Below are 26,061 nucleotides of genomic sequence, written 5' to 3' on the forward strand. Positions count from 1 at the left end.
CAAGGAACCCAAATAGCCTTCAATATTTGCCACGGAACCCTCCATGTCTGATTTTTTGATATTTTTGATATTTCATTTCGTTTTATATTTGATATTTTGATTTGATCTTTTTTGCCATACATTGAGTCACCTTTGTAACCTTTTGGTATTGACAGTGAAGGCGCTAAAGAAAAGACGCTGCCGACGTAAACCAGTGTTTTCAGCGTCGATGAGCGTGTATGCTGTAGCGCAAGTTGGTTCTGATGTTTAACAACATTCTCTTTCTACGGGTACAGAGTTAAATGGCACAGCACAAATCATAACTTAAACTTTATTTCCGCGTGGACCTCAACACCATCCATTAGGATTGCGGTTATCATCTATTGCTTAACCTCTGTGGAAACATGTTTTTTAATGGTGTTACAGTAGAACCCTTCTATAGTAAAGTGACTCGGACCAGCAAAAATCTTTACTTTATCAGGGTCTTTACTATATCAGTTGTTGGTGATTGCATGGCTCTGAGGATGCTCTCTGGTAATTCATTGGCTACTTGCTTAACACAGTGTTGGTTTATGAAAAGAAAAGGCTCACATATACCTTCCATCCTGCTCTTACTGTCCCTTTATGCGGTCAGGGCAATTGCTTTTTCTCTAGCCCAATCTAACCTCTGACCCCTTGTGTGATAAATATTTATTTTGAGTTATCATATTTCATGTTGTCACGTTTTCGATTTTGTTTACATCTTGAGGAAGTACCGCATTTGCACAAATACAGTGCGGCTACGAATGTAACGAGAGTTTGATTTCGTGTGAAAACAAAAATTTAGCCGAACACGGCGTCATCTGCCGCAGTCCCAGTGGTTTAAGAGGCAATTGTTATAAGCGCGACCCAGTAGAGGTGCGGCGGTACCGCTCACGCAGCGCCGCCGCGCGTCCGTTTCTTGCCACCGCTTCCCTGTGCTTCGCGCTGCCGTGCTGCGAATGTTCGCCTTTTTTTCCCTTTACTGCATCTTTACTGTCTTTCCTTTTTTTCAGCGACCCGCGCCTCACTCTTTCTGCGCTCATAGCCCGTTATACTTTTTTTTTCGTACACGCCTTGCGCTTTGCCTGACGGCCCCAAGAACTTTTAAGAAGTTGGCTTCTCCTCGCAGCTTCCGAGCTTGGTGGTGAAGCTGTCTCAAAAGCGCCCTTTTGTCGTTTTTTGGTATGCATTTACCTCCGAATATCGGCCTCGCGCGTGCCGCGCTGTCATCATTCCGCGGAAGGTACATCGCCATGGCCAGCCGCTCTTTTCTATGGCCGTTTTATTTTTTTTAAATCTTTACTATAACTGAAAAAAAGCGTACAGTCGTCTGTGGGAGGTGTAATTGGACCAGCTTCACTTTACTATGTCAAAGTTTACATAACGACCGCGACAGTTTAGTTCAAGATGTATGTTTACGCCTTGTCACAGTGGTCCGTTAGTGGCCAGTTACAGGTACAATGTGCTGGTAGCTCATTTGCTTGAGTACATATTTTGCAATTTTTTAAAATCGAGTTTCAGTCCGGAAGACAGATTCATTTAAGAAGTGATGCAAAGGTAGCGGCTTTTCTTTTTCCTTAGCCTGATACTTGAGGAATTTGACTGCTGCTTGTGCTAGGTTAGTGAATTGCCGTCGACATGGACTCGAGAATAACAGCGAAAGGTTTTGTTGATAGTAGGAGACGTTAGCTCCGCTAGTTTACCTTGCTATTCTTACACGATCGGTGATGATGCGAACGGATGGTTAGATGAGGCTATGACAAGGTGTTTAAATGTTTACAAAGAGTTATCCTGGCTGGTCTTTCAAGGCATTTAAGGTAATCAATTATGCGCTTTACTTGAGTGATTCACATTGTAAAGCACGTACGGTTAGTACATTTCATGGAATTGAGTGTGCAGATAATACATGCTTAAAAGTTCAATTTTTCATTTTCGCGGACTATCCACAGGTGAAGAGTGTACATTATTTTTACAAGATTGCCCATTACATCTCGCACCACATATGTATTTATATTCACAATTGCGCTGTGCTTCTGTCATGATCATGCAACCGACTGATCTTACGACTGTTTACTGGCTGCTGGATACCGAATAATATGTAGTTTGCATCACTTATCCCTTAATCAAAATTAATCGCATATCTGTTAATAGGCACGTGAAGTGTACACATTGTGCGGTCTATAGTCCGGTAATTACGGTATTGCAACTGAGTAATTTTCTGACTGTTAGCTGCATGGAAACATTTCATACTGTTTGCAGTACTGTTTGCACTATGAATATGCCACCGTTGCCCAGAATAACCATACCATATGTTGAGCGGTAGGAGTCTACTCTGAGGGACTTGGGCAGCATGCCCTACCCCTAAAATGGAGTCCGCTAGAGGACAGCTCCTCACATTTTACTCCCTAGTAGGCTTATATCCGTGTCTGCAGTCTCGGTCCGGCGTGAGCCTGGCACTCTCAGATCAAATGGGATGCGGCTGGCCTCTCGGCAGGACCGCACTCCGTGCAGCAAAATAAGAAACAAGCAAAGCGGGCGCCTTGCTCCTGCCTTGCGGGTAACGACCTGACCGGCCAATCATCGTTCAGAAAAACTCCGGTTATAGAGGCGGACGAAAAAAAAGTACGAGGGTCGGCGCTGCGGTGGTGAAGTTCATAGAATAGCGCTGCTTTCGACATCAGGGGTATAGGCAGCTTTATAGTAGCTTTAAACGATACTAGAGTCACTATAGACGATACGACACGCTCGTGACGAAGATCGCAGCCAAGTCCGAAAAAGGGGGGGGGGGGGGGGAGCATTTCTCAGCGACGTCGAAATGTTGCCGTAACGCCTAACAATCCTCCGTGTTCTTGCTTTACAGCGAAAGCTGTTATATCTTTGGTTTAGCCATATAGCCCTGCATTCTATGGCGGAATCCACAGCGTCAGCCATAGGACCTCAACTACTTAGTGAATTAACGTAATTCGCTTAATGGAATTTGAGTTAATTTAATTTCCATCTGCCAGCGCAACCTAGGCCGGTGACCTGCCACAGTGGTCAGGTGGCAAAGTGAGATGGAAATCCTCCTCTCCACATTAAGGGGAGAGGGAAAGTGCGAGAAGCTGGGAGGCGACGGGTGGCTGTTCCGTAATTAAACGCGCGCCGTAGAATGCTCCTCACGGATTTTGCACAGAAATGGCATTTGGTCGGCAGAATTGTTTTATACCACATTTATTTGGGGTACTTGCCTGAACCGGAAGTCTCATGTTCGCATCGTCTGTGGCGACGACGAAACGAAACTGGCCTCTCTCTCAGTGATTGCACCGGTGGCGCCATCTCGTTGGTCGACCGTGGAGATTAGGTGAAGGACGGGGGTCTTTTGCGGCAGGCTTGAAGATTCTTCAGCAACTGCTTTATCAGTGATCACAAAAAACTTAGTTTGGTGAAAACTTCAGTCTTGAGGACTTTCGTGGTACAGCACCGTCAAACATCCCGCAAAACGCTACCCTACCTCCTTTGCTGAATCTCAACGACGTACAAACTAGATGGCGCCACCGGTGCAATCGCTGAGAATGCGGCCCCTTTAGTTTCTTCATCGCCGCAGACAATGCGAATATCCGACTTTTTTCTTATTGATTCAGGCCAGTACCGCAAATAAATGTGGTATAAAATAATTCTGCCAACCAAATGCCATTTCTGTGCGAAATTTGAACTTGAACAATTTACCGGTTTAGGTGTAAGGTGCATTCTGCGGCGCGCGCTTAATTGCGGAAAATGATCTATGGTGGCTTAGGTAGGAGATTATGGCTAGAGCGAAGGAATGCGAAACAGGAAGGTGGCTGCCACGGGAAGTACCCAGAGGGTGGCTACCTTGGTAGTAGGAGGTTATGGCGACAGCGGAGGAAAGCATTAAAAGCAATCTAGCCTACACCTCAACCTTTGCACCCTAAAATAGTTATGGTACGGCTTTTCAAACGGAGGGTATCACGTGATGTTTCATATTGTACCGAAGTAGTATGGCTGAATACGCTTTTATCATTATAACAGTATGGTGCGGCCGACTTAGGACAGCGCTTATCCCCCGTTCCTCTTTCTCAGCGGCCTTTTTCCCTTGTGCTGTGCTAAGCTGAAAAGGGACGCGCCGCAGCGTTCGTCGTTCTGATTTTCGCCTAGATCATTATGGTGCGCTTTCATCTTCGGCGGAGAAAGTGCATTATCAATTGCGAAACCCAAGTTCAATATTCGGGCGTGTGATCCTCGGCTCTTCTCTGTGCAACAAAACACCTTCACTGACGTCAGCACTGTTCAATCGCGGAAACTGCCTTTTGACGGCGATGCCAGTCCTCCTTATGTTCCAGTTTTCTTTGCCAGCTTTTGTTTTCTGTGAAAATAGTTTCTCTGTCGTTTGCAAGTGGTAATCCATCAATCTAGGCCAACTTCAATTCATTCCTGGAGTTTAATGCGTGGGCCTGAATAATGATCTCAAAACGTGCATTTAAAATTAGGTTACAGAATGTGTAGGTGCGGCGGTCACTTTGCTTAGAAAAGCTTGACCACGTGTGCCTTGGAACTTGCACCTCTAGGATGAATGTGACGATGAATAATAATAATTGGTTTTGGGGGGAAAGGAAATGGCGCAGTATCTGTCTTGTATATCGTTGGACACCTGAACCGCACCGTAAGGGAAGGGATAAAGGAGGGAGTGAAAGAAGAAAGGAAGAAATAGGTGCAGTAGTGGAGTGCTCCGGAATAATTTCGACCACCTGGGGATCTTTAACGTGCACTGACATCGCACAGCACACGGGCGCCTTAGCGTTTTTCCTCCATAAAAACGCAGCCGCCGCGGTCGGGTTCGATCCCGGGAACTCCGGATCAGTAGTCGAGCGCCCTAACCACTGAGCCACCGCGGCGGGTAGTGTGACGATGAAGCAAAGAGAAAACACTGTTTTATTTTACCACCTTCGAAGTTGCGTTCGTGGGGGGACAACTGTCGGTTATATGCACAGGAGACAAGACCGCATTGAGGAGCAGCAAGTAGTGGTACATCTCAACCGTCCGGGGACGCCATCCGCTCAGAAGCGCCACTTGATTCTGAATGAGAGCAGCCTGCAAGCGGCCAGCCAGACGGCCACAATGGCCACAAAGAGGGTGACGAGGTCGCAGTAGAACTCGCTCTCGCGCACTGAGTAAGCGGCCAGCACGTCGGCCGCCGAGGCGTACGGGCAGGTGTGGTTGGCCTCCGAGGGGCAGGTGAGGTTGCCGCGCTTCCAGCCGTACAGGGCCGTCAGGGAGCCGTGGAAGGCGTAGTGCAGGTAGGACGTGAACGGCATCCACATCACGTGGTATGCCAGCTGCTTGACCGGAAAGAAGTAGCCGCTGAAGAGCAGCGAGTAGGCGAACACCGTCATCGCCACCATGCAGCCCATCTGAGGAAGCGGGCCAGAAAGACAAAGGGAAACGATGACAATGCGCAGGACTATAGCCGTTAGAGACCATGAGTGGTCTCTACGGCTCGTCAGAGCGTGGAGTTGGGTTAGTTAATTGGTTTTGAATGACTATAAATTAGCGCCAAGTCTAGAAGAAGTGGGACGACACGAGCGCTCGTGTTGATCCTGTTGTTCTCGTCCCGCCCTTCGCGCTATTAAATTTAACGCGACAGCGTGAAAGCTTCCGTTCTCCAGAAAAAGCGGCGGCGTCGCCATTGTGAGTGGAAAATTCACGGAGAAGCAGCCTAGGTGGGCCACCTAATACCCGTGTTACACGGCAGTGCTAACTGCCGTTGAAATCTCAACGGCAGTTGAGTTCGACTGAGATCGGGGATCCCAGTTGAACGGCCAACTGACAAGATGGCGACCTACGGACCGAAAAACTTGCCCTCTTACTGGATTGTCTTGGCTCAGTGTGCTCCGCACCCGCAAATTTCTACCGCAAAGCAAAAAATACACAAAAAGAATTGTCACTACAGTAAAGACTATATACTTTACGATCATTTACAACAACAAAAAAATGCACACACTTTTTTTCTTATTTACACTTCTCTCTAGACGCGAGGTCATGTGGTTAGAGTGCTAACTGAACTGAACGCGAAGTGCTCGTGTAACAGCTGGCGATTCCAGTTGAGTTCAACAGCAGTTGAAATCCTCAACTGGCGGTTAACTAAACTGTCGTTGAAAACGCCCGTGTAACACAGGTATAAGTCACGTGAACTTGTGGCGTCATCACACCTGCCATCGGATTGTGAGCTAACTGACCACCGTGTAGGTGGCAATTAAATTAATAATTGGTCGTGAGAGGGCGCTCAGGAAGAGCAACCTGCGTCGCGCAAGCCCCACCGCCGGCAGCACCTGCCATCGCAAGGCAGTGGCACATCGATTAACCGCTGCACCCCTGCACCACTTACGTATGTATGCGTGTATGTACGCCAGATGAGGAACTCGCCTCAAAATATATTTGTAATTTGCGTCACCGATAAAATTCGTGACGGCAAGCATGACGAACTCGGCTTAGTCAATGGTGTGCGTTAATCATACAAAGAGGAAGACAAAGCCTCAGCCAAAGCCGCTTTATTTCTCCCTGCAAAGAAGAAACATCTGTCCTAGGGCTTACTCGGAGCAGATTGATTAGCGCATTTGCTGCTTTCTCACGCGCTTGTTCACTTTTTTCACTGCGCTTTTGTTTCGCATTGCTGACTTAATCATTTGTAATCGCTCCATGACAGCGGGCTGCCTGTATGTCTCAACTAGTGCCAGTAAAACACGAATACAGAAACGGAGATGCTTTTAACGCTACGCATTTCGCGCTAGTATTTCATGACGCAACACGCACCATCGTCGCGAGCCTAACGACGTTCACTGCAAGACTAACGGCGTCTCAATAAATTTTCAATTAACTCCGTCCTACGCAGCTGCGGCCAACGCTATCCCCTCAGACATTCCAATCTCGCCTGTTTACCTTTCTCTTCCCTTGGAATTCACTCCGTTATTCTGATCGATCACGGTTATCTCATCATATTCGCACCGCATGCCCTGTTCATGGCCATGACCCTTGTGGTACATCCCTTATTTTTAAAATTACAGGATCTGAAGCTGTCAACAGCCGTGCTGGCTATACAGCTCTGCATGCGCCTGGGCATGTGCTGTGTTATCGCATTCGGAAAACACTCACACAAGGAAACAATTGCAAGTGCTATGCACCTGAGCTCCGCCATGCTGGAAGAAATGAGATCTGCGCTTTTTCTTCAGTTAGAATAGTCAAACTTGAAGAAAAGTTTGTCGTTGTCCGGGGCCCGAAATCGGAACTGCCGCCTCTTCGGGGCAGTCGCTTTGCTCAACAAGCTAACTATAGGACGTCAAGAAATTTTCAGAGCGAGGACGAACTGGTCAACTACTCGAGACAGGAGAGATGCTAATCGAATGCGTTTACGAAATTCCCACAACGGAGTAGGCTTCAAACGAAATAATTAAGAATCGTTCGCCTGAGCAAAGCCATATGAGACTGTAGAGCAAGCACCCTCGAGGCTTGGCTCAAAAGCAGTGACGTTCAAACCCTATACTTGGTCAGTAAACAAACGTTGTACCTTTCTATTTCAGAATGTCGCCCTTTAACTTCAGCATTGCGCAGCGAAATCATCCCTATTGAAGGAGAGCGTGGCTGTGCTTCGCGTCGAGAAGGACTGGGTCTTGCCTCGTACTCAAAGATGGTTCCAATGAGCGTGCCCAAGGCCTGTCCGAGCACAGAGACCTGGAACCCGAAGCAGAGGAAGAAGAAGATGCGGCTCTCCTCCTTGGGTTGGTGGGTGAGGTAGTAGTCGAAGATTCCCGACGACACCGAGAACATCAGCTGCGTTTCAGTAATAAGCATCGATGTTTGCTTGACTTAACTATACCGCGTTTGCTGCCTTTTTTGTTTATATATATATATATATATATATATATATATATATATATATATATATATATATATATATATATATATATATATATATATATATATATATATATATATATATATATATATATATATATATATATATATATATATATATATATATATATATCCCGACGACACCGAGAACATCAGCTGCGTTTCAGTAATAAGCATCGATGTTTGCTTGATTTAACTATCCCGCGTTTGCTGCCTTTTTGTTTATATATATATATATATATATATATATATATATATATATATATATATATATATATATATATATATATATATATATATATATATATATATATATATATATATATATATATATATTCTGTCTCAGCATTTATGGCGAACGCTACATTGTCAGTAGCAGTTCACCCTGACCTACAGTGAGTGCATGCTAATGAACTGAATGACAGTGAGCCCCGCCACATAAGCTCTGGGCTCTTCCACGGGCTCTGATAATACTATATTTTTAAGGGAAAAAATGAAAATCATCGTGTTTTATGTTCGTAAAGTAGCCGGCCATCTCTACATTTTAGTAATCAGTATTTGCTCATATCGGTGCGCGTCGCTGATAAGGGCAGCTTTTATATATCCTAGTTTCACTCATCAATGCTTTAAACACAATTCTAAGGGCTAAAGCGAGATCCCTGGAAACACTTAAGTAAATAAAGCAACTACAAAGTTACTTTTACGCTCTTATGCTATGTTGCCGTACATTTGCCTGCACTCGTTAGGACAGCATTACTGCCCGATCTCTACAGTATCCTAAACAAATCAGCTAATGAAGCGTTGTCCATAGGTTCATGGTGCACATCTTTCTTTTTTTCCGCTCTGCTCTGTTCAATACGAACAAGAAACGACACGCACGAGGCACTTCGGGACATGACCTTAGAAAAAAAACTAAACGCTGATACAGGTCATTCTTCTGCGGCAATGTTATGACAGGCATAAGTTTCATTTAGGTTCGAGTGTCTGCGCATACGCAGAGCGTGTTTCGCCGAGCATGTAGAAACCAGTTAACCTATCCCGAACAAAGCGTATATGAAACTACGCACCTGCGCATGGGTCCACAGTACGCACTAACGTACTTTTCTGGGCTGAAGCACTGCCCTTCGTCAAAAGTTGACAGCCCGGGGGGGTTGCTTCTGAGCAGCATCGTGCGGTTCGCTATGCATTCCCAGCATTCCAAATCTAATAGAGGTAAGATGAGCTGTGGTTCTTCTTAAAAAAGTTACGACTTCCATGAATGCTACAAGGCTTCCACTACACGGTTAGAAGCCAACTCCCTGAGGTTTAAACGTTTGACAAACGCAAATGTGGTTTGGTTGGTTTATGGGGGTTTAACGTCCCAAAGCGACTCAGGCTATGAGAGACGCCGTAGTGAAGGGCTCCGGAAATTTCGACCACCTGGGGTTCTTTAACGTGCACTGACATCTCACAGCACACGGGCTTCTAGAATTTCGCCTCCATAGAAATTCAACCACCGCGGCCGAGATCGAACCCGCGTCTTTCGGGCCAGCAGCAGAGCGCCATAACCACTCAGCCACCGCGGCGGCTGAAACGCAAATGTGAGAATAAATTAAAACCTGGCTGTGGTACTGTCGGAATTTGCACGCGCACCGAATAGCCCCATTGATGGAGTGTTCATATAGGCCACGATTTCTGCCAGCATTATGCGCGTACATCGGAGTAAATGACGTTGGAAACAAGAATCGCAAGTTGAGCGTTATCGGAAACCCATTGTTGTATAGATAACAGGTGCAAGCGCACCTCGTACATGATGTCGCATGTGACTCGGGCCAGGAAGTATGTCTTCTTGCCATAGAGAGAGTAGCGCTGCTCGTGGATCACGTGCTGGATGAGCAAAGGCGCTGAATCAGAAAAAACAGCACGGCGTCACTCGGGCCACCCGTTGCACTACGTCTCTTGCGTTACGCCACTCACGCGGCTACTGAGTGCGTGAATCTAAATGGTCCACTCTAGACCGTCCGTTAGAGCGTTGGTTTCATTGAGTGTGAAAGAAAGCGATTCACGTGGTATCAACTGCTGGCATGAAATGAAAGGACAGCCAAAGAAACTGGGGCTTCGCTAAAACGAACGAGAGGAAATTTATTGGTGCTAAAGCGGTATTTCGACTGGTAAACCCTAATTGCGATGTATTTGGGGTTTTGCCAAGAGCATCGCAACGGTGACTCAGCAACCGCAGCGTCATAGCTGTGAAATAAATAAATGAATAATAAATAAAATAAATATTGTCGCGGCTGGGATTCGAACCGTCGGCAGCGCAAACAGATCAGCTTCGCCACTGTTCGAGAGCACTATGCTATCTTCGCAGCCGATCACACCTCATGCTAAATTGCAACACACTTTTGCGCTGTGCATTGCACATCGTCGTCTTAATCAATTTCAGTCTGCGACGCGGACAAATATGAGCTTAACCTTGATCAGAGCTTAACCTGAGCATGATATCGTCGCCGGACGGGCCGACAACCCAGCAAAGCAAAGCCATAAGCCAACCAGGCTAAACACATGCTTTCGCACGCCTAATCGGTATAACTTCGTTGAAACCCTCTCGTTTTTTAAATCTATTAATTTGTCAGCATTAGAAAGGTTTCGGAAAGCGGAAATGGCAACCGCCGTGTGTCAGTTGCCAGTGGCAGGTGGCAACCCGCCTACCGGGCTCCAAACGAACTTGCTCGGATATATCTAACTAACCTAAGTAGGCCAACTCGTTGTAACGAACTTTAGTGTGTTAACCTCGGATATAACGAACGTTTGGCTGCTAACGTTTTCAACCGATCCACCGAGGATCGCGTCGGTGCAAGCAGCAGCATGTGAGATAAACTCTCAGAAGAAGCACGTCAGCAGCAAATCGCAGAACATAAAAATTCGAAGGCAGAGCGCGAATGGGGCTAGGAAAGGATTTACAAATTGTAACACTGTTGGAACAAGTCAGTACGAGGACTGAAAGGTATAAATATTTTCATTTCTGCAACCACTATTGACACAGCGACCGTCCCTGATACAATTTCAGAAATCAGTGATCGCCAAATATCAAGGTGCGTGGTAGAGACCTGATGCGAGGTATGCATTGCGGCGGCCAATTTTCACTAAAGCTTCCGAAGCACCATGGGTTTTGCAACGCTTCACTCATAGCGATTACAAAATAGCAATTACAATATAGATTACAAAATGCGGTATACCCCAGCCTGCTGCGTAAGACCCAAATAACCATGCCCGATCCACAAGGCTGCGACAAAAAGTGGTGAGAGAACGAGTCAATATTATATTTCAGTTACATTTAATAAATTACGAGCGCCTGTGCTAAATGAAAACACAAGACGTGATATCAAGAAATCACCTAAGCATGCAAAATCTAAAACAATGTTTTTTTGCATCATTTAAATTTAATATTTCGTTAACAGTTTCGTGTACTTATTCACGATGGCCTGACTGCCAGACACTGCCAGTCTGAGGCTTGGGCAGGCCTGCCATCTGTACTTGTTACCCTCACTCACAATAAAGATTGTATTGTATTGTACTGCACTGTACTCCATTGAATGAATTGCATTGCATTGGATTGCACTGGATTGCACTGGATTGTCTTGTATATAATTTTGTCGGAGCCCTTTTTTGCGATTGATTTTTTTTTCGTTGTCGATGTACTCACTTTTGACAGTGGCGCTCATCATCGAGAATGCCGAGAGGCAGGACATGTACAGGAAGACGAAGGCTACATTCATGTCCGTGTAGTCATGCTCTACGCCGACCGAGTTGAACACGTTGGCAAAAATGACGATAAAGGATATGTTAATAAACTGCCTGTACGACATGTAAACCTGCAAAAGAAAAAAAATACCAATACATGCGTGTATGCTTTCTCGTTAGTGGAAGATCTCCACTGGGTCTCTTTCAGAGAGTAGGTTAAGTGAGCACCAACATAAAGGAAGACAAACAGACCCCCCCCCCCCCTTTTTCTCTTCATAACCAAATATACAGAGCGAAACACAATGCCCATTCATCAGCGTTCTTTTCTTATATCTCTGAATATCGATCTTCGCTGAATTGAAAAATTCGCAAGCAAAATAGGCGTTATTTTTTGAAGGCTACACTTTAATGTCAGTTCTGGCTTACCCTTTGACTCCCATAAATGTTTGGAAATTATGAAGAGTGCGAACTGTTCTATTCCTCTAAAAATGCAAATGTTGCGTTTCACCGAAGCATGCACTTGCTGAGTAATTTTGTAAAAAAATCTTTTTCCTTAACATTTTCGTTGCCTTCGAATGTTTCTATGAGCAGCAGAAATACAGTTCGTTCATGCGACCAAGAAGTCAGACATGCAGTGTCGAAGAAATACCTATGTTCATTTTCATTATGAACTGGTAGCTCAGCTCTGTAGTGTTGCTTTCTTAAATGATGACTAAAATATATTACAGTTAGACGAACTAAAAGGGATAGATTGCTTGAATCTTGTAGGTAAAACATGCGAAGTCTTTTCGTGCTAGGATTTGAAATGGTGACGTAACCACAGAATAAAGCCGTGACGACGTTTTGGTTTCTCCGCAAAGCACAGTGCCGTAAGGGCCCAATGATGACGTCATTTGTACTAGCAGTACATTTCAAACTCAAAAACGTTTGCTTGAAGGAAGGTAACCAACACCAGCGAAAGTAAAGTCTTCAAAGCGCTGTTTGGCGGCATCGGCCAACGCACGGCAGGCAGCGGACATCTGAAATATCGGGCAGCATTAACAACAATATGAGCTTCTCCGCAGTTCTTTATTGCGTCAAGAAGAAGCCTGAATATGCTTGCCGCATTAATCGGCGATTACGTCACCATTATAAACGCCTGCGCAAAACATTTTGCATAAATTACCTACAACTTTCTTACATTTCGATAAATGAATCTGAACGAATTCTCAATTCACAGGGAGCACCTGATTCGATTATATGTTGGTAATGCGATTGCATTAGCAGCTGTTTCTGACATTGCCGGAAGCGACGTCACTTCCATCCAGCCAATGAGAATTCTCCTGTCTGTTGACGTCACTTCTCTGCTGTCATCAGCTAACGGGAATGCTTCGGTTTGATGACGTCATTTCCTTTCAGGCAATCAGCGAATTTCGCTTCTGACGACACATTTTCTGCCTGATGAAGGTTCTAATGCTACCGCATTAAAATAGTTCCAGCCTCCCTTTTAGTATGCGCGTTCATTAGTGAATAGTTTATCGTCGCCGCTAGTTAGGAAACTTGTCTATGAGCGCTTCACGTTACCGATTCAAGCAGTGAAAGTGTGGGATGGCGGAGAACTTACCGAACTCCGGAAAGTGTAGAAAATGAACCTGTTGAAAAGAAGAGAGAAGAGGTCCTTGCTGTCAACGGTGGTGCGACCCTGGAAGGTAGAACGCAGAGATACGGGATTCTGTACACACTGGTTGCGCTAGGACATAATCGCGATTACTGCGCGTTCAGTGAAAAATCGCGTGCAGTGAGAAAGGAAAGTCACGACAACTGAATGGAATAAAAGCGGATATTTAAATGACCATTATTCCAAAAGTATCGTATTGGAAACTGAAGACGTTAGAACCTGCTGTTTCAATATGCCTCCTTGTGCACGTACCTGAACCGTTCAGGTATGCACTGAGGAAACGTATTAAACTACATGGAGCCCTGCAAATGTACCCACGTTGCAAAACTGCAATTTTTGGATCATGGCCTCTGATACTAGGCACCTCAGCACACGTAATAAAACGTATGGTTTGACGTCTGATATTTCTGGGACAATCAGAGGAAGTCACGTTTCTGGTCCACCCGTCTTACTTGAGCCAAAGCAAAGAGGAAGGAAGATGCCAGATGAATACATTCAACAGTATTGCATGAGAACATTAATATGTCCTGTTTTTACATTAACCGATATATAATAAGGGGGCAATTAATCCTTAGCGTCCACTCAAGAGCGGCCATACAGGTAGAAAGGAAAGCTGCACAGCTTCCACAGAAAGCTGGTAGATAGGAAAAATTCGCCTTGATCGAGGGTTATCACCCGCGACATCATCTCACCAGTGCAGTAGCTCTACCAACTCAGCTAACGTGTACGGGCCGCTGGGGTTGCCGTTAAAGAGTATTTCCTTATTACACGCCTACTCCACCTTGGGGTTCCCCTGAACATTGGGCCTACATTAACCGCTGATTACTGGCAAAATAAAACTCGACGGCACACCCACACGCTTTGAACCCCACTCTCTTTATGCCGTCTTCTTTATGCATTGTTATACTAAACACACTTTTCAAGGCGGGTTATATTCTACAAACGCATGCTAAAGTTGTGAGTAGCGAATCTAAAGGCTGTTCGTGATGTGGTTAGTAAATTAAGCACACCTCTGTTCACGATCGCAGCGACCTGAAAGCGTTTGATCGCGGACATAACAGGCTGTAAATGTGAGCACAATTTAAGCCGCAAGATTTCTACTGTTTACGCATGCTCTTGTCCTCGTTTACGCTTACGACTTGTGTTCGGGCCCACATCCACACTCGGTGAACATTTTATTTTCTCACTTTGCTGTGCCTTGCTCGTACGCACGCCGTCACTACTGGGTGCTGCTTGTCCACCACAAAATGTGAATTCTCTACGCAGCATTCCATTCACAGGCTCTTTTAGCACTGCTCAACTGAAATCAGTGCAACTCGTGCACTAGAAGATGTGGAAAATGTTTCACCAAAGCGGTTTACAAAACCTCTCAGCTAAACAGTCACCAGTCATGGTCAGCGTTAGTATTGGCGCTCCTGGCTTTGCTTAGCGAAAGCCCGCCTTCTTCATGGTGTACCCGTGAAAAATGCTGAGCAGATTGCCGTTAAAGAGAATAGCTTGGTGCAAAGTACCGTGCCATTCTACGAAATTGCTCCGGAATTCTGCGGGAAATAGGGTAGGACTAGGAGGTACGTTATTAACATGTTAGAACCATTGCGTCGCAGCGTGCGTGTGCGTCAGCTACTTTATGAAGTAATTTTCTTTCGTTCGTGATTTTTTAGATGCATTCTCTTTCTACCAGAAAACAGCACAGGCCCACGTGGTGTAATACAGACACGAAATAGAATTTCAGGGCAATAGCAATAATATATTGTTATTTAATGCCCTACTGATTGCCCTACTGTTACGAAGTGCAGCACGCCAAATGATGCAGTTTGATCAAAACCAACTAGGGTGTTTTTGAAGCGCACATTAATCCTTGTAGGCACGAAGGCTTTGCCAATCTGCCAATCAGGTGCACCTCGAAGATGTTGCCGAGACTGTTTCGTCGCCTCTCGGTCGCCTTGCTCGCCTCGTTGTTGCCATCCGCGGCTTCGCTCGCCTTGGCGCGCCGCGACTCCACAGTGACGCTTTGGGGCTGGTCGCTGGCTGTGGCGCCGTTCGGCGAAGGCTTTGTTGACGGCAACTGCTGCTGTTGTTTCATTTGTTGCTGCAGTTCTTTTGTTTTCATCGTCTCGGTCTCTGCCAGGGCGCGGAGGCCACCATGCATCTTGGCTGCCACCTGGAGCACTGAAACGACATGTGGGCAGGGTGTGCTGAAGGTCCACTTACACTGACACCAAAGCATAAGTGCACCCAGGCCTCTTAATGTTTGCAATATCAGTGTTTCACCCCAAGCTATCCGCACTACCGCTGTACACCAGTGCGCTCTCTTAGAGCTTGTGGCGCATTAAAACTTAGCCTCTCACCCCAAGCTCCGTTAGAGTTTGGGGTACGTAGTACGCTAAAATTAAGTGCACCCCCTAATTAAAATCACATTAAGTGCACCGCAAGCTGTTAGAGCTTCTACCATGTGGGGAATCAGCCCCGCAGTTTTTCCTTGTGGTTTGCTTTCCCGCGATGCACCATGCAGCAGCATCCTCGCCTCGAGGAAGGGCACATTCCCTGGTTAGTTACCTTAACTAACAAGGGAGGGCGCCAGCGTCGCAGCGCGAGAGACGGCTTGCAGCTCGCGCGCGGGAGAGGGCATGACCCTCTTCGGCTGGGATCGTCGGCGCGAGCGACGTGTCGCTCGTGGCTTCGCTCTTCGCCAGCGGGGCGAGGAAGAGGCGGAAATACTCGCTCCCGTATCTCATCCCGTCTGGCCTCGGAGTATCCCTTGCCCTAGCGCGGGCGAACATTCGCTCGTAATCTTGCTGTGAGTAAGACGACCTCGATTCCTTAGCGTCTTTTGTTATCATCTGATGATATCATTAGCTTGTCAGATGATCATTAGATGATATTATAAGCTATCATCTGATGATATCATTAGCGTCTGATGATATCATTAGCTTGTACTTCAGTGTACCGCCTCAAGCACTAGAGCTGGGGGTTTACTTAATCATGCTAAGATACATAAACAGAGCAGAATGGGTCAGAAAAAGAACGCGAGTTAATGATATCGTGGTTGAAATCAAGATGAAGAAATGGGCAGGGCATGTAATGCGAAGGCAAGATAATCGATGGCCATTAAGGGTAACGGAGTGGATTCGAAGAGAAGGCAAGTGTAGCAAGACGTGGTAGAATGCCAGATGGGCGGATGAGATCAGGAAATTTGCCGGTATAAGAGGGCCGCAGATGGCACAAGACCGGGTTGATAGGAGGGGTGTTGAAGACCATTATCCTGTAGTGGGCGTGATTATGATTTTTGTTGATGACGATGCATTTTTCTTTCGAATATGAGACTATATTTCTATTCCTTGTTAGGAATGCAAAGTAGTCTGCGACGGGGACACACGTTACGACCACGTCAGGTATTAGCGGCACGTATTCGTTAATGCAAAGAAGCCGTTCACTCCGAGTTATGATGGTACTTGGCTGTCGTAATGAATGACCTAGAAATATTAATAAGCGTAGCTCTGATCCTAAATCGTCGTACCAAAAAAATTAGCTTCTGCGAGAAGAAAAAAATTATAACGAAGCAAAGAAACAGGGCGTGCATTGAAACGCGCAGGCGCAAGGTAGTCGCTATACTCACGGTATTCAGTGACGGACACCTCCGGTGGGCACAGAAAGCCGTGTGCGCCCAGGTGATTGCGCAGGTCCGCCGGTACGCCGCTGTAGATGAGTCTGCCTTCAGCCAACACGTACAGCTGATGGGCAAAAGCGCCAGCCCCATCTTAGTTCGGAATAGAAATTTCTCGGGCAGAAACCTCGTGAGCTTCCCACACTTTATTTGTTTGGCAGCATCTAACTTCTGCATCTATGTGAGTGAAACCTGATCTCCTCTTAACAATCACTGCACTCCGAACTTTCAACCATACGCGCATCTGTTATGATCACTATTTACGAGTCTACGGGGTAGTGTGATGTTATCTGGGGTCTTTCACGAGTAATACAATTGAATATCAAGATAAAGAACTACACCCAGGAAAAAACAGGGGGATAGGAACAGGCATAATAAGTGAAAAGCATATATACTGAAAGAGGAATAAATCAATTTTTGTGAGATGCTTAGCAGAGCTCTGCGAGATTTGCATGACGCTGCCAGGGTTCCTGGACGCTCGCCATTATTAAGATAATGGATGGCGTGAAAGAGCCCTCAGAGGCTCGTGTTTCCTTGGCCTTTGTTCACTTTTTTTACGTGGATCATGAAAGATTCATAAGCGCCAGGCAAAAACCAAGCCTCCAAAATAGGCAAAAAAATGCGTCATTTTGTACTGTCCCGGCGGCCGCATTTCGATGGAGGCGAACTGCTAACGTCGCCCTGTGCTATGCTATGTCAGTGCACTTTGAAGAACCCCAGCTGGTCGAAAATAATCCAGAGCCCTCCACTGCAGCGATTCTTTCTCACTTCTTCCATTCAACACCTTCATGTTTCCCTTCACGGCGCGGCTTAGGTATTACAGAGTTTTTCCTTACCTCATTACCAGATATTATCATTATTGTATTTAAGCAACGCGGAATTGTTTTTTTTTCTCAGCGAGAAGCGTTTGGACACCCATAAACTATGTTTTTCTGAACTGTAGCAGCTGTTTTCTTATCTGTATCCACTGAGCCCAACATACATCCATCGCACCGGCTGTTTTCACAGCACAATGACATATCTTAGGCAAGTGCTGCCACCAATAGCAGTGCCAGTGCAGCTCCTGCGCCCTGTATGCCGTAATCACAAGCTGGCTGTGCCGCATTGCTGGTATGCGATTTTAAGTGGATGTCGTCAGTCCCTGACGCATTATTGTGTGGGTGGCGTTCTTGGTGCTCTCTGGGAGCCCAGCTTCAGAATCAGATAGGAAAGACCAGCGATTAATAGACGAAAATCTCTTGTCTTATTTATCTTAGCACATTTGGTTCACTGTATATGTGTGCATTAAAATAAACCTGAAGACTTCGATTGCGACACGGTCGATAAGACCAATAATTATATGAAGATTAACTATGTATTTCCTCACTGTTATCGTTGTTTTCTTATCTGTATCTACTGAGCCTAACATATATTCAATGAAGGCAACACTCAGATGGATCGTTGTTGCAAGTTTTCATAAAGCTATATAGAGAGAAAAAAAGTCATAATTCTGTGCATCGTCTTCCTACTGACCGAAATTTATACAGTAGAGGTGTCCTCTCACCGCAGTTAAGATTTGCTGGTTCTTTTCACACTTACAAATAAAAGTATTACACGTGCGTAGATTTGCAAAACGTTACTTTTAAGAACCGTGACTTCCAGATAAAAGGAACAATGCACAAATAAAAGTGACTGTTAAGATTACCAGAACCAGGACTCATTCAAGTGAATGTTTTGTTCATGGCATTCATGCAGGGACTTATAGCTGAGCGTGTTAATGATTATCGTGTGCTTAATTGAATGCAGCTCCATTCTTGGCAAGGACTTCTTGAAAAAAGTTTTTTTCTGCCTTCAGCCCGACTATATCTAGTTCAAGAGTTAACTTTCAGCTTTTGTCTCAAGTAAAGATCTGAACGACTCAAAAGATCTAAGGCAAAATATACACCACTCCTGTTTAAGTAGAAAGTTTAGCGACAATCTTCCGTACTTGATTTTAAGCAGTGGGCTTCGAAACTGTCTTTGGGCAAAGAACAAGGGAAATCAGCCTGGTGCAAAGAATCTAAAAAGCGCAAAAGCGTGTCCGAAAGAAATGCTAAAAAAAATGAAAAGTGCGCGTACGGTACTAACTTCGCATTTGCAATGCAGATTGTCTTGACTAAGTGCGCTGCAGAGTAAATTTGAATGCAAATTAATGGCGATGCAAACAGCCCCTTGGCGCTGTTTGTAGAAAGTCATGCCAAAATTGGGCTGCTCGCCGCAGATAAGTCTGCATCGTCGATGTAGGCAGTGATTAAAAAAAAAGACGCGCATGAAGGCGTATCTCGGTGCCCTGAGAACTGAAACTCATGCGCGAATGCTCTCGCTGGTACTAGTGTGTGGTGAATGCTCGCAGATGTTGTTCGTTGGGCCCACCGAGGCTTACCTACATGCGCACCGGCTAAGATAAACTTATCAGCAAAATTCAAAGCCGCACGTGTGCCGTGACGTTATTTTCTTATCGCTTATATAGTATCCATAAACTTTCATTACATCAATGCTTTGCTAACACAAAACACACACGCAACCGTACACGTACACACACGTACAGAGTTTGATAGACGTAGTGTGCTGAAACTGAAACTTCGTGGGTCCACTCAAGCAACGGTCTCAGCAGCTTTTTGATCTCGGGGCCATGTGTTGATCAAGGTCGGCATATTATTTGAGCATCTTGATGCGTTCGGAGCAGCCAAGGAAGCGCCCTTCAAAGCGTCCAATTGTAAACTACGCGCCAATACGAGCGCTACACACTCATTTGCACTTGCGTTTAAAAAAGGGGGGGGGGGGGGGGGAGGTGGCTCGCACAATAAACAATGCTGCTAAAAACGCAGAAAATTAAAAAATAACATTGTTTTCACTAATGCTTGCGTATCGAGGCGCCAACTGCGTGCTGTCTTTATTATGCATGTCACGAAGCTTCGTTGCTCTTCAGATTGGCTTAAAAAAACCGCCTTTCTTCGAGCGAAGCAGCTCATTTTTTCTCAACTGGCTCCTAATTTGTGCCCCGGTTTTTCATTTCAGTGCGTGCCCTTGAAACATGGCGAATGCATTTCATATAGCTGTCATGAAGTTCGAAAATGGGGACAACAGACATGCCCTGCGCTTCTCCATTCTTTACTTGTCATAATAGATCTTGAATACAGCCTCACTGTGTACTGTATAGGCATAAATATGCAGGGTGGTTTCCCGGTGTTGAGTCTTACTGTGCCGATCAAATAAACGATAGGCTTAAGAGCGAGCAGAGTATTTATGCTGTTTCCTGAAAACGCTTGAAGAATACCAAGGTAACCTTTTTGCGCTCTAACGGACATAAGATGAGCCACCATTATCTAGACGCCTCTCACAGTGCGTCTAAATGTTCGCGCCCACGCATTGTTCATTTGTGTTCTGATTAATGGATTACTTTCAATGACATTCCGTGCGTGATTGTGTGCGTGCGCGCTGCTCCTGTAAAGCGTGTTTTGCCTGTAAGACAGAAATGTCATAGGAGAAGCATGTTTTTTTATAACCACGTTTTGATTTTTTTGTTTTTGTTCCACAAATAAATATCGATACAGGAGATCATGCCTCTGCATGAGTAATAATCTGTACTTTATTAAAAGTTTAGGGGTTAATAATAATATAATAATTGGTTTTGGGTGAAAGGAAATGGCGCAGTATCTGTCTCATATATCGTTGGACACCTGAACCGCGCCGTAAGGGAAGGGTAAAGGAGGGAGTGAAAGAAGAAAGGAAGAGAGATGTGCCGTAGTGGAGGGCTCCGGAATAATTTCGACCACCTGGGGATCTTTAACGTGCGCTGACATCGCACAGCACACGGGCGCCTTGGCGTTTTTCCTCCATAAAAACGCAGCCGCCGCGGTCGGGTTCGAACCCGGGAACTCTGGATCAGTAGTCGAGCACCCTAACCACTGAGCCACCGCGGCGGGGGTTAATAATAATAATAATTGGTTTTTGGGGAAAGGAAATGGCGCAGTATCTGTCTCATATATCTTTGGACACCTGAACCGCGCAGTAAGGGAAGGGATAAAGGAGGGAGTGAAATAAAGGAAGAACAGGTGCCGTAGTGGAGGACTCCGGAATAATTTCGACCACCTGGGGATCTTTAACGTGCACTGACATCGCACAGCACACGGGCGCCTTAGCGTTTTTCCTCCATAAAAACGCAGCCGCCGCGGTCGGGTTCGAACCCGGGAACTCCGGATCAGTAGTCGATCGCCCTAACCACTGAGCCACCGCGGCGGGGCTATGAAAGGGTTCGTAGGTACGATCCCGACTGCGTGCGACGGCCTTGTTTCGATGAAAGAACAGCGAAAACTTTCATGCATTGAGATTACTGTGCATATTAAGGGTTCGACTCCTTGTCGACCGTGGGAGTCGAAAGGTTTCCGGGTCTGTAAAGCGACCGCACTCGCATAATGAGCACCAGTGTGCTGTTCACGCGAGATTGACCATCATCTCCCTGTCTTCTGTGAACGGTCGCTGCCATCTAGAAAGGGAGCATGGTCGTGTCCAAAAACCCCGACTTGTTACTCTCATGCGATTCTATAACGAAATAATTAAGCGACACTACACTGCTGGCGGACGATATTCGTAGGAACCCGAAAGCGAACAGTTCCGCTGGCCACTTGCATAGCGTTCGCGTGTTTCTCGCAAGCTTTAATTTTAAGTATGAAAGGATTGGCAGTATGCAGCGACATAGGTATGCGGCATGCGCTTTTTGCGACACCCACTTATCGATGTCGCAGTCGCCGCTGTCCTTGTAATTATAATTTATTCACTGTCTCGAAATCCGAAGATGAACACAGAAGCCTTGCACATCAACAAATACGTGCAATATTTTTGTTGTCTGTACGGCTCATGTCGGCTGTTCGACAACAGACACCATCGCAGTGTTCTAGCTTCATACTATACAATTTTCACTGCTTGCCGCCGTTGGTTTGTGCTGCCAGTTAGCGGTTTTCGCCCCGCTTTTGCGTGGTCATCGCTTTTAAACTTAAAGTTCGAACATTTGTAAAGTCAGGGAAGTGAGTTAAAGGTGCCAAGCGAGAATAACAGATCTGTTCAGTGCTATATTTCTTTGGCTGCCAGAGCTTACTTTGGATTCTCGTTCCATTTCCTTGGGTTCGTCTTGAACTTTCTCTGTCAAAGTCCTTTAATTGATCCCAACAATCATTTCATGACTAACTCCAGACAGCGCTTGATTTACGCCACAAGCTTGATGCTTTCAATGTGTGTGCAGGCTAAAGCAGGGGTGTGACATTACCATCAACTTGAGTGCCACGGACGCACTTACATTTCACGCAACGTAGCTTCGTTCTGGTCAGTCTGCGACTACTGAAAAAACAACAACTGGAAAGTTGGTTGCTCACCTTGGTGATATATTTCAGCATGAGGACGGTCGGGTTTGAGATGACGACGATCACTGTGTGGCCCTTGTACGCCAGGTACTTGAGTGTTCGGAAGCAGATGTGCGCCTGCGTTGCGTCCACATTTCTGCGGACCAATACGCACCGTATGCGGCGAATCAGGGCTGCGGCAAGCATTGTACAGGTACTAGAAGTACAGAGGCACACTTCATTTGCATTATTTGCATGCAGCCAATTATTACTCGCCAGATACAAGTGATTAGCGTTTTATCAAGTAGTTTTCCTCTGCACGCGTATGATTCCTTTAATGCACTTTCAACTTCGATGCATAAGTAAAGACGAACGACAGCCGAGCGTGAACAATGAGTTTATTTTCATTTTGCTTGCACCCATGCGTTGCAGGAGCGTAGATTTATCATCAGTTGGGAGCTCTGCTTTGGCGCTCTTGATACTACTGAATGCCAACAAGTCATCATCCATAGGTTCATGTGTCATAACAATGAAACACGTAGACTATACCTGCTTCACACAGCTGTTGGTGCGCAGGCACCAATAGCTATGTAAGACGCCGTAGTAAGATGAAGCCGCAGAGCAAATTTCAACTAAGACGAACAACTAACGTTTGTTATGGAAGCATTCACTTGCTCAAAATTACGGGACTTGTGAGTGCTAGGCGGACATGTCAGCAGTTTCTATTGCCATTTTATGCGAGCTAAGTGCTGTCTTCGTCAAAAATAGCCAGGGAATGGTTTTTTTTTTTCAGCCGTGCAGTGGGGCACTCCGAATCCGTGTAATATAAGGAGATTTCTTGTCCTGATCTTTTCGACGCCTTTTCCAGGGCTGTACTGTAAGGCTGTGAAGCGAACCCCGTTACCTGGTTAGTTTTGGAAAAGACTGTACCCTGCTCGGTTTGCTCAAAGGCCTCCTCACTACCGATGAAATCAACTATTCTCGGAAAGTTCCTCTTACAGCTGAGGGGAGCCTAGTTATGACTAGAATTCTAAACTTCATTGTTTCTACATTCAAGTTTAGCTTCAATATAAGCCAACGCTCGAGCTTGAACACACACATGATGACAAATAAGCGTTTAAGCGGCAATATTTGTTATTGTTGTCTTGAAACCTGCAACTAACGAACGCAGAAAACCTGGAAATACATGACCAAACAGCGCCCTTAGGAACATTGGTACTTTAACACAGACAGCGATTTTGTCTGATATGGCTGCTGTAGAAACAGTTGCTTCATCGTTGAATGATGTTCATTAACACTGAGGTATGCAGCTGCAGTGCTGGTTCACTACGAGTAAGGTTTTTATTGTTACGGATCTCATCCTAGACGCTGTATTTCTTCTTATAAAGTTCCTATATGGAAATTTGTGCCACAACCACCGAGTCACCTATGGATGCACACTGCCCGTTTACTGCAGTGCGACGAATGGAGCTGTATCCGTCGAAACAGTGTTAAATAAGAGAAACTGTAATAGAGCCGCGTCTTCAGCAGTCAGTCCTAGTGAGTGGAATGATGTACAAAATGCATGGCGTTTGCGTGAGGTGTGCCTGCCTTGTAGGGTCGTCGGCGAAGATGAGCGGCTGCGGCCGAATGAGCTGTTCGGCACAGGTCAGCAGGCGCCGGTGAGTCTTGCTGACCAGGGACACCGGAACACGCCGCACGTCCATCAGGCCCCAGCGCTCCATCGCGTTCACAACCTGCCAACGAGGCGGGGGGCTCCTTACGGCATTGCGACATGCAATCAAGCTGACTGAGCAGTTCGTTGCTATATTCTTGCAGTTTATTGCTGTTGCGAGAGCAGAAGAAATATTAGCACCAAAAACACCACCAGCTAATAGACTGGCTGTTTAACGATTTTTGTGCTAACGCTGAAGTGGGATTCCCGTGGAGACATACATTCTGAGTGCTCAAGCTTCTCCTGTCCTTTCATGGCACTGCGCCTTCAGTGACTTGTTAATAAGCCGTTCTTACTGAAATATTCCAGTCGAAAAAAAAAAGACAGAACCTGTCAAAATTACATGTTTCGTAATTTTGTTGTAACGACAGATCTGGTCTGTTCGTACTTTTTATAGTAGTAACCTTTTTTTCTGTAGTGCTTTTCAGTAGCCTTATTTCCGTAGTGCTCTTGTGTAGTAACTACAGAAAATTCTGTTGTAACTACAAAAAATGGCAGTTACAATTTTTTTGGTCAGAAACATTACAGAAAATTAGTTGTGACGACAGAAGCTTTACTGTTGTGTTTTTCGTCTGGATGGGCTTCTTGACATTATAGCTAAACTTTCAAATCATGTCGAATGTCATGACAAGAAGACAGGCAACCAGGCAGGAGACGGGTGAAGAATTCGGAAGCAAACTTTCGCCCTCCAGGAGAGAAACTTGGTAGCAGCGTTAGTGAAACACATGCATGGAAGTTCCGGATCTCGCAGAACAGAGAAGATACCATTTTTTTTTTAGTGCATGTAGGCGCTTGTTAGAAGTTCACCGAGAGCATTGAAAGAACGAAGGCTGAAGAGGAAAGGCAGGAAACTGGAGTTCAGAAACTGCATTCTTGCAATCTGTTGGGCTCGTTTCGACCTAAGAATTGCGATAATCAGTGCTGCATCAGGAAATTGTGGACATGACACCAGAACACTGCGACATTAGAAGCAGAGTGGATTATTCATTAGTTTAAAGGCTTTGCAGAAGTAGGCGGTTTCTCTTACGGAAGGACTGGTCGTGTTCGATTTTTTTTCATAGAGTTGTGCCCTGCGGCACAATGCCATTAGCGAAACACAAAGGCATCGATAAATGCTCAAAACGTTACAGTAATTGGTTAATGTTAATGTCATCTTTCTTATTAACATAAATTGCACTATCGCCTCGTTGAGGTCTGTTTTTGCTACTTTTAAGTCAGTCGTGTGTGTGAAATATAATATCTTCGACGAAGTTTTAAGACATGCTTGCTGTTAATACTTTGCGAGGAGTATGAATACATTCGCGGTTATTGATCCTTGCATATATCACAATTTAGAGATTGTTTGTCAGGAATTATTATTGTAAGATTTATTATTATTATTATTATTATTATTATTATTATTATTATTATTATTATTATTATTATTATTATTATTATTATTATTATTATTATTATTATTATTATTATTATTATTATTATTATTATTATTAGTCAGATTATTTGTCACAGACTAACTTTTGCAGTAAGATGCAAACACGAATTTGCTTATTTGGGAGTAAAATGGGAGTAAGGTGACCTTTAGCGCAGTCCCTTTTAGGGGCAGGATATGCTCCCTAAACCCTCTAATACATTTTCATCTCTGAAACTAGAGAATACTTACGGATGGCGACGGGAACAATTTAGGTCTTCAAAAAATGCGAATTTCTAGCAGTTACGAATATTTTAGCGAGGTTTTAACCTCCTATATTCGTTAACCTCAACAGCTCCGGTGCCGCGTTCAAAAACCTCCGCCCATCGCTAACTGGTTCAGGTAAATATCATTTACAATGAGAATATGCCTACATTGCTAAAAATGAGCATTCCTTATATTAGTGATATATATCTGCTCCGAGACTAGGGCAGAATGCCCTTCCCCTAAAAGTGCGGTACAGCACAACTTAATTCCTTTTTACTCCCATATAGGCTTATTGGTGTTTAGATTCTAGGTCTTTATCACACAAAAAGCCGCCGAAAACAAATTACCAAAGACCTGCTGAATGCCTAACCGGAG

General features: G+C 45.2%; 1 protein-coding gene across 1 annotated transcript in view; it reads right to left on the minus strand.

Moving 5' to 3' along the window:
• Positions 1-4,940: 4,940 nt before the first annotated feature.
• LOC144094629 (ATP-binding cassette subfamily G member 4-like) overlaps positions 4,941-26,061 on the minus strand; it is a 32,821-nt gene continuing 11,700 nt past the window's right edge. Inside the window, exons 7-15 of the mRNA XM_077628550.1 lie at positions 23,888-24,033; positions 22,331-22,454; positions 16,896-17,010; positions 15,180-15,448; positions 13,226-13,303; positions 11,585-11,753; positions 9,685-9,785; positions 7,663-7,818; positions 4,941-5,405 (exon numbers count right to left, since the gene is read on the minus strand). Of these exons, the coding sequence (XP_077484676.1) occupies positions 5,052-5,405; positions 7,663-7,818; positions 9,685-9,785; positions 11,585-11,753; positions 13,226-13,303; positions 15,180-15,448; positions 16,896-17,010; positions 22,331-22,454; positions 23,888-24,033 (1,512 nt within the window). The 3' untranslated portion in view covers positions 4,941-5,051. The remainder of the gene's footprint in view (positions 5,406-7,662; positions 7,819-9,684; positions 9,786-11,584; positions 11,754-13,225; positions 13,304-15,179; positions 15,449-16,895; positions 17,011-22,330; positions 22,455-23,887; positions 24,034-26,061) is intronic.

The sequence above is a fragment of the Amblyomma americanum genome, chromosome 6 (genome assembly GCF_052857255.1).
Source record: "Amblyomma americanum isolate KBUSLIRL-KWMA chromosome 6, ASM5285725v1, whole genome shotgun sequence".
In the NCBI taxonomy this organism is placed as follows: Eukaryota; Metazoa; Arthropoda; class Arachnida; order Ixodida; family Ixodidae; genus Amblyomma; species Amblyomma americanum.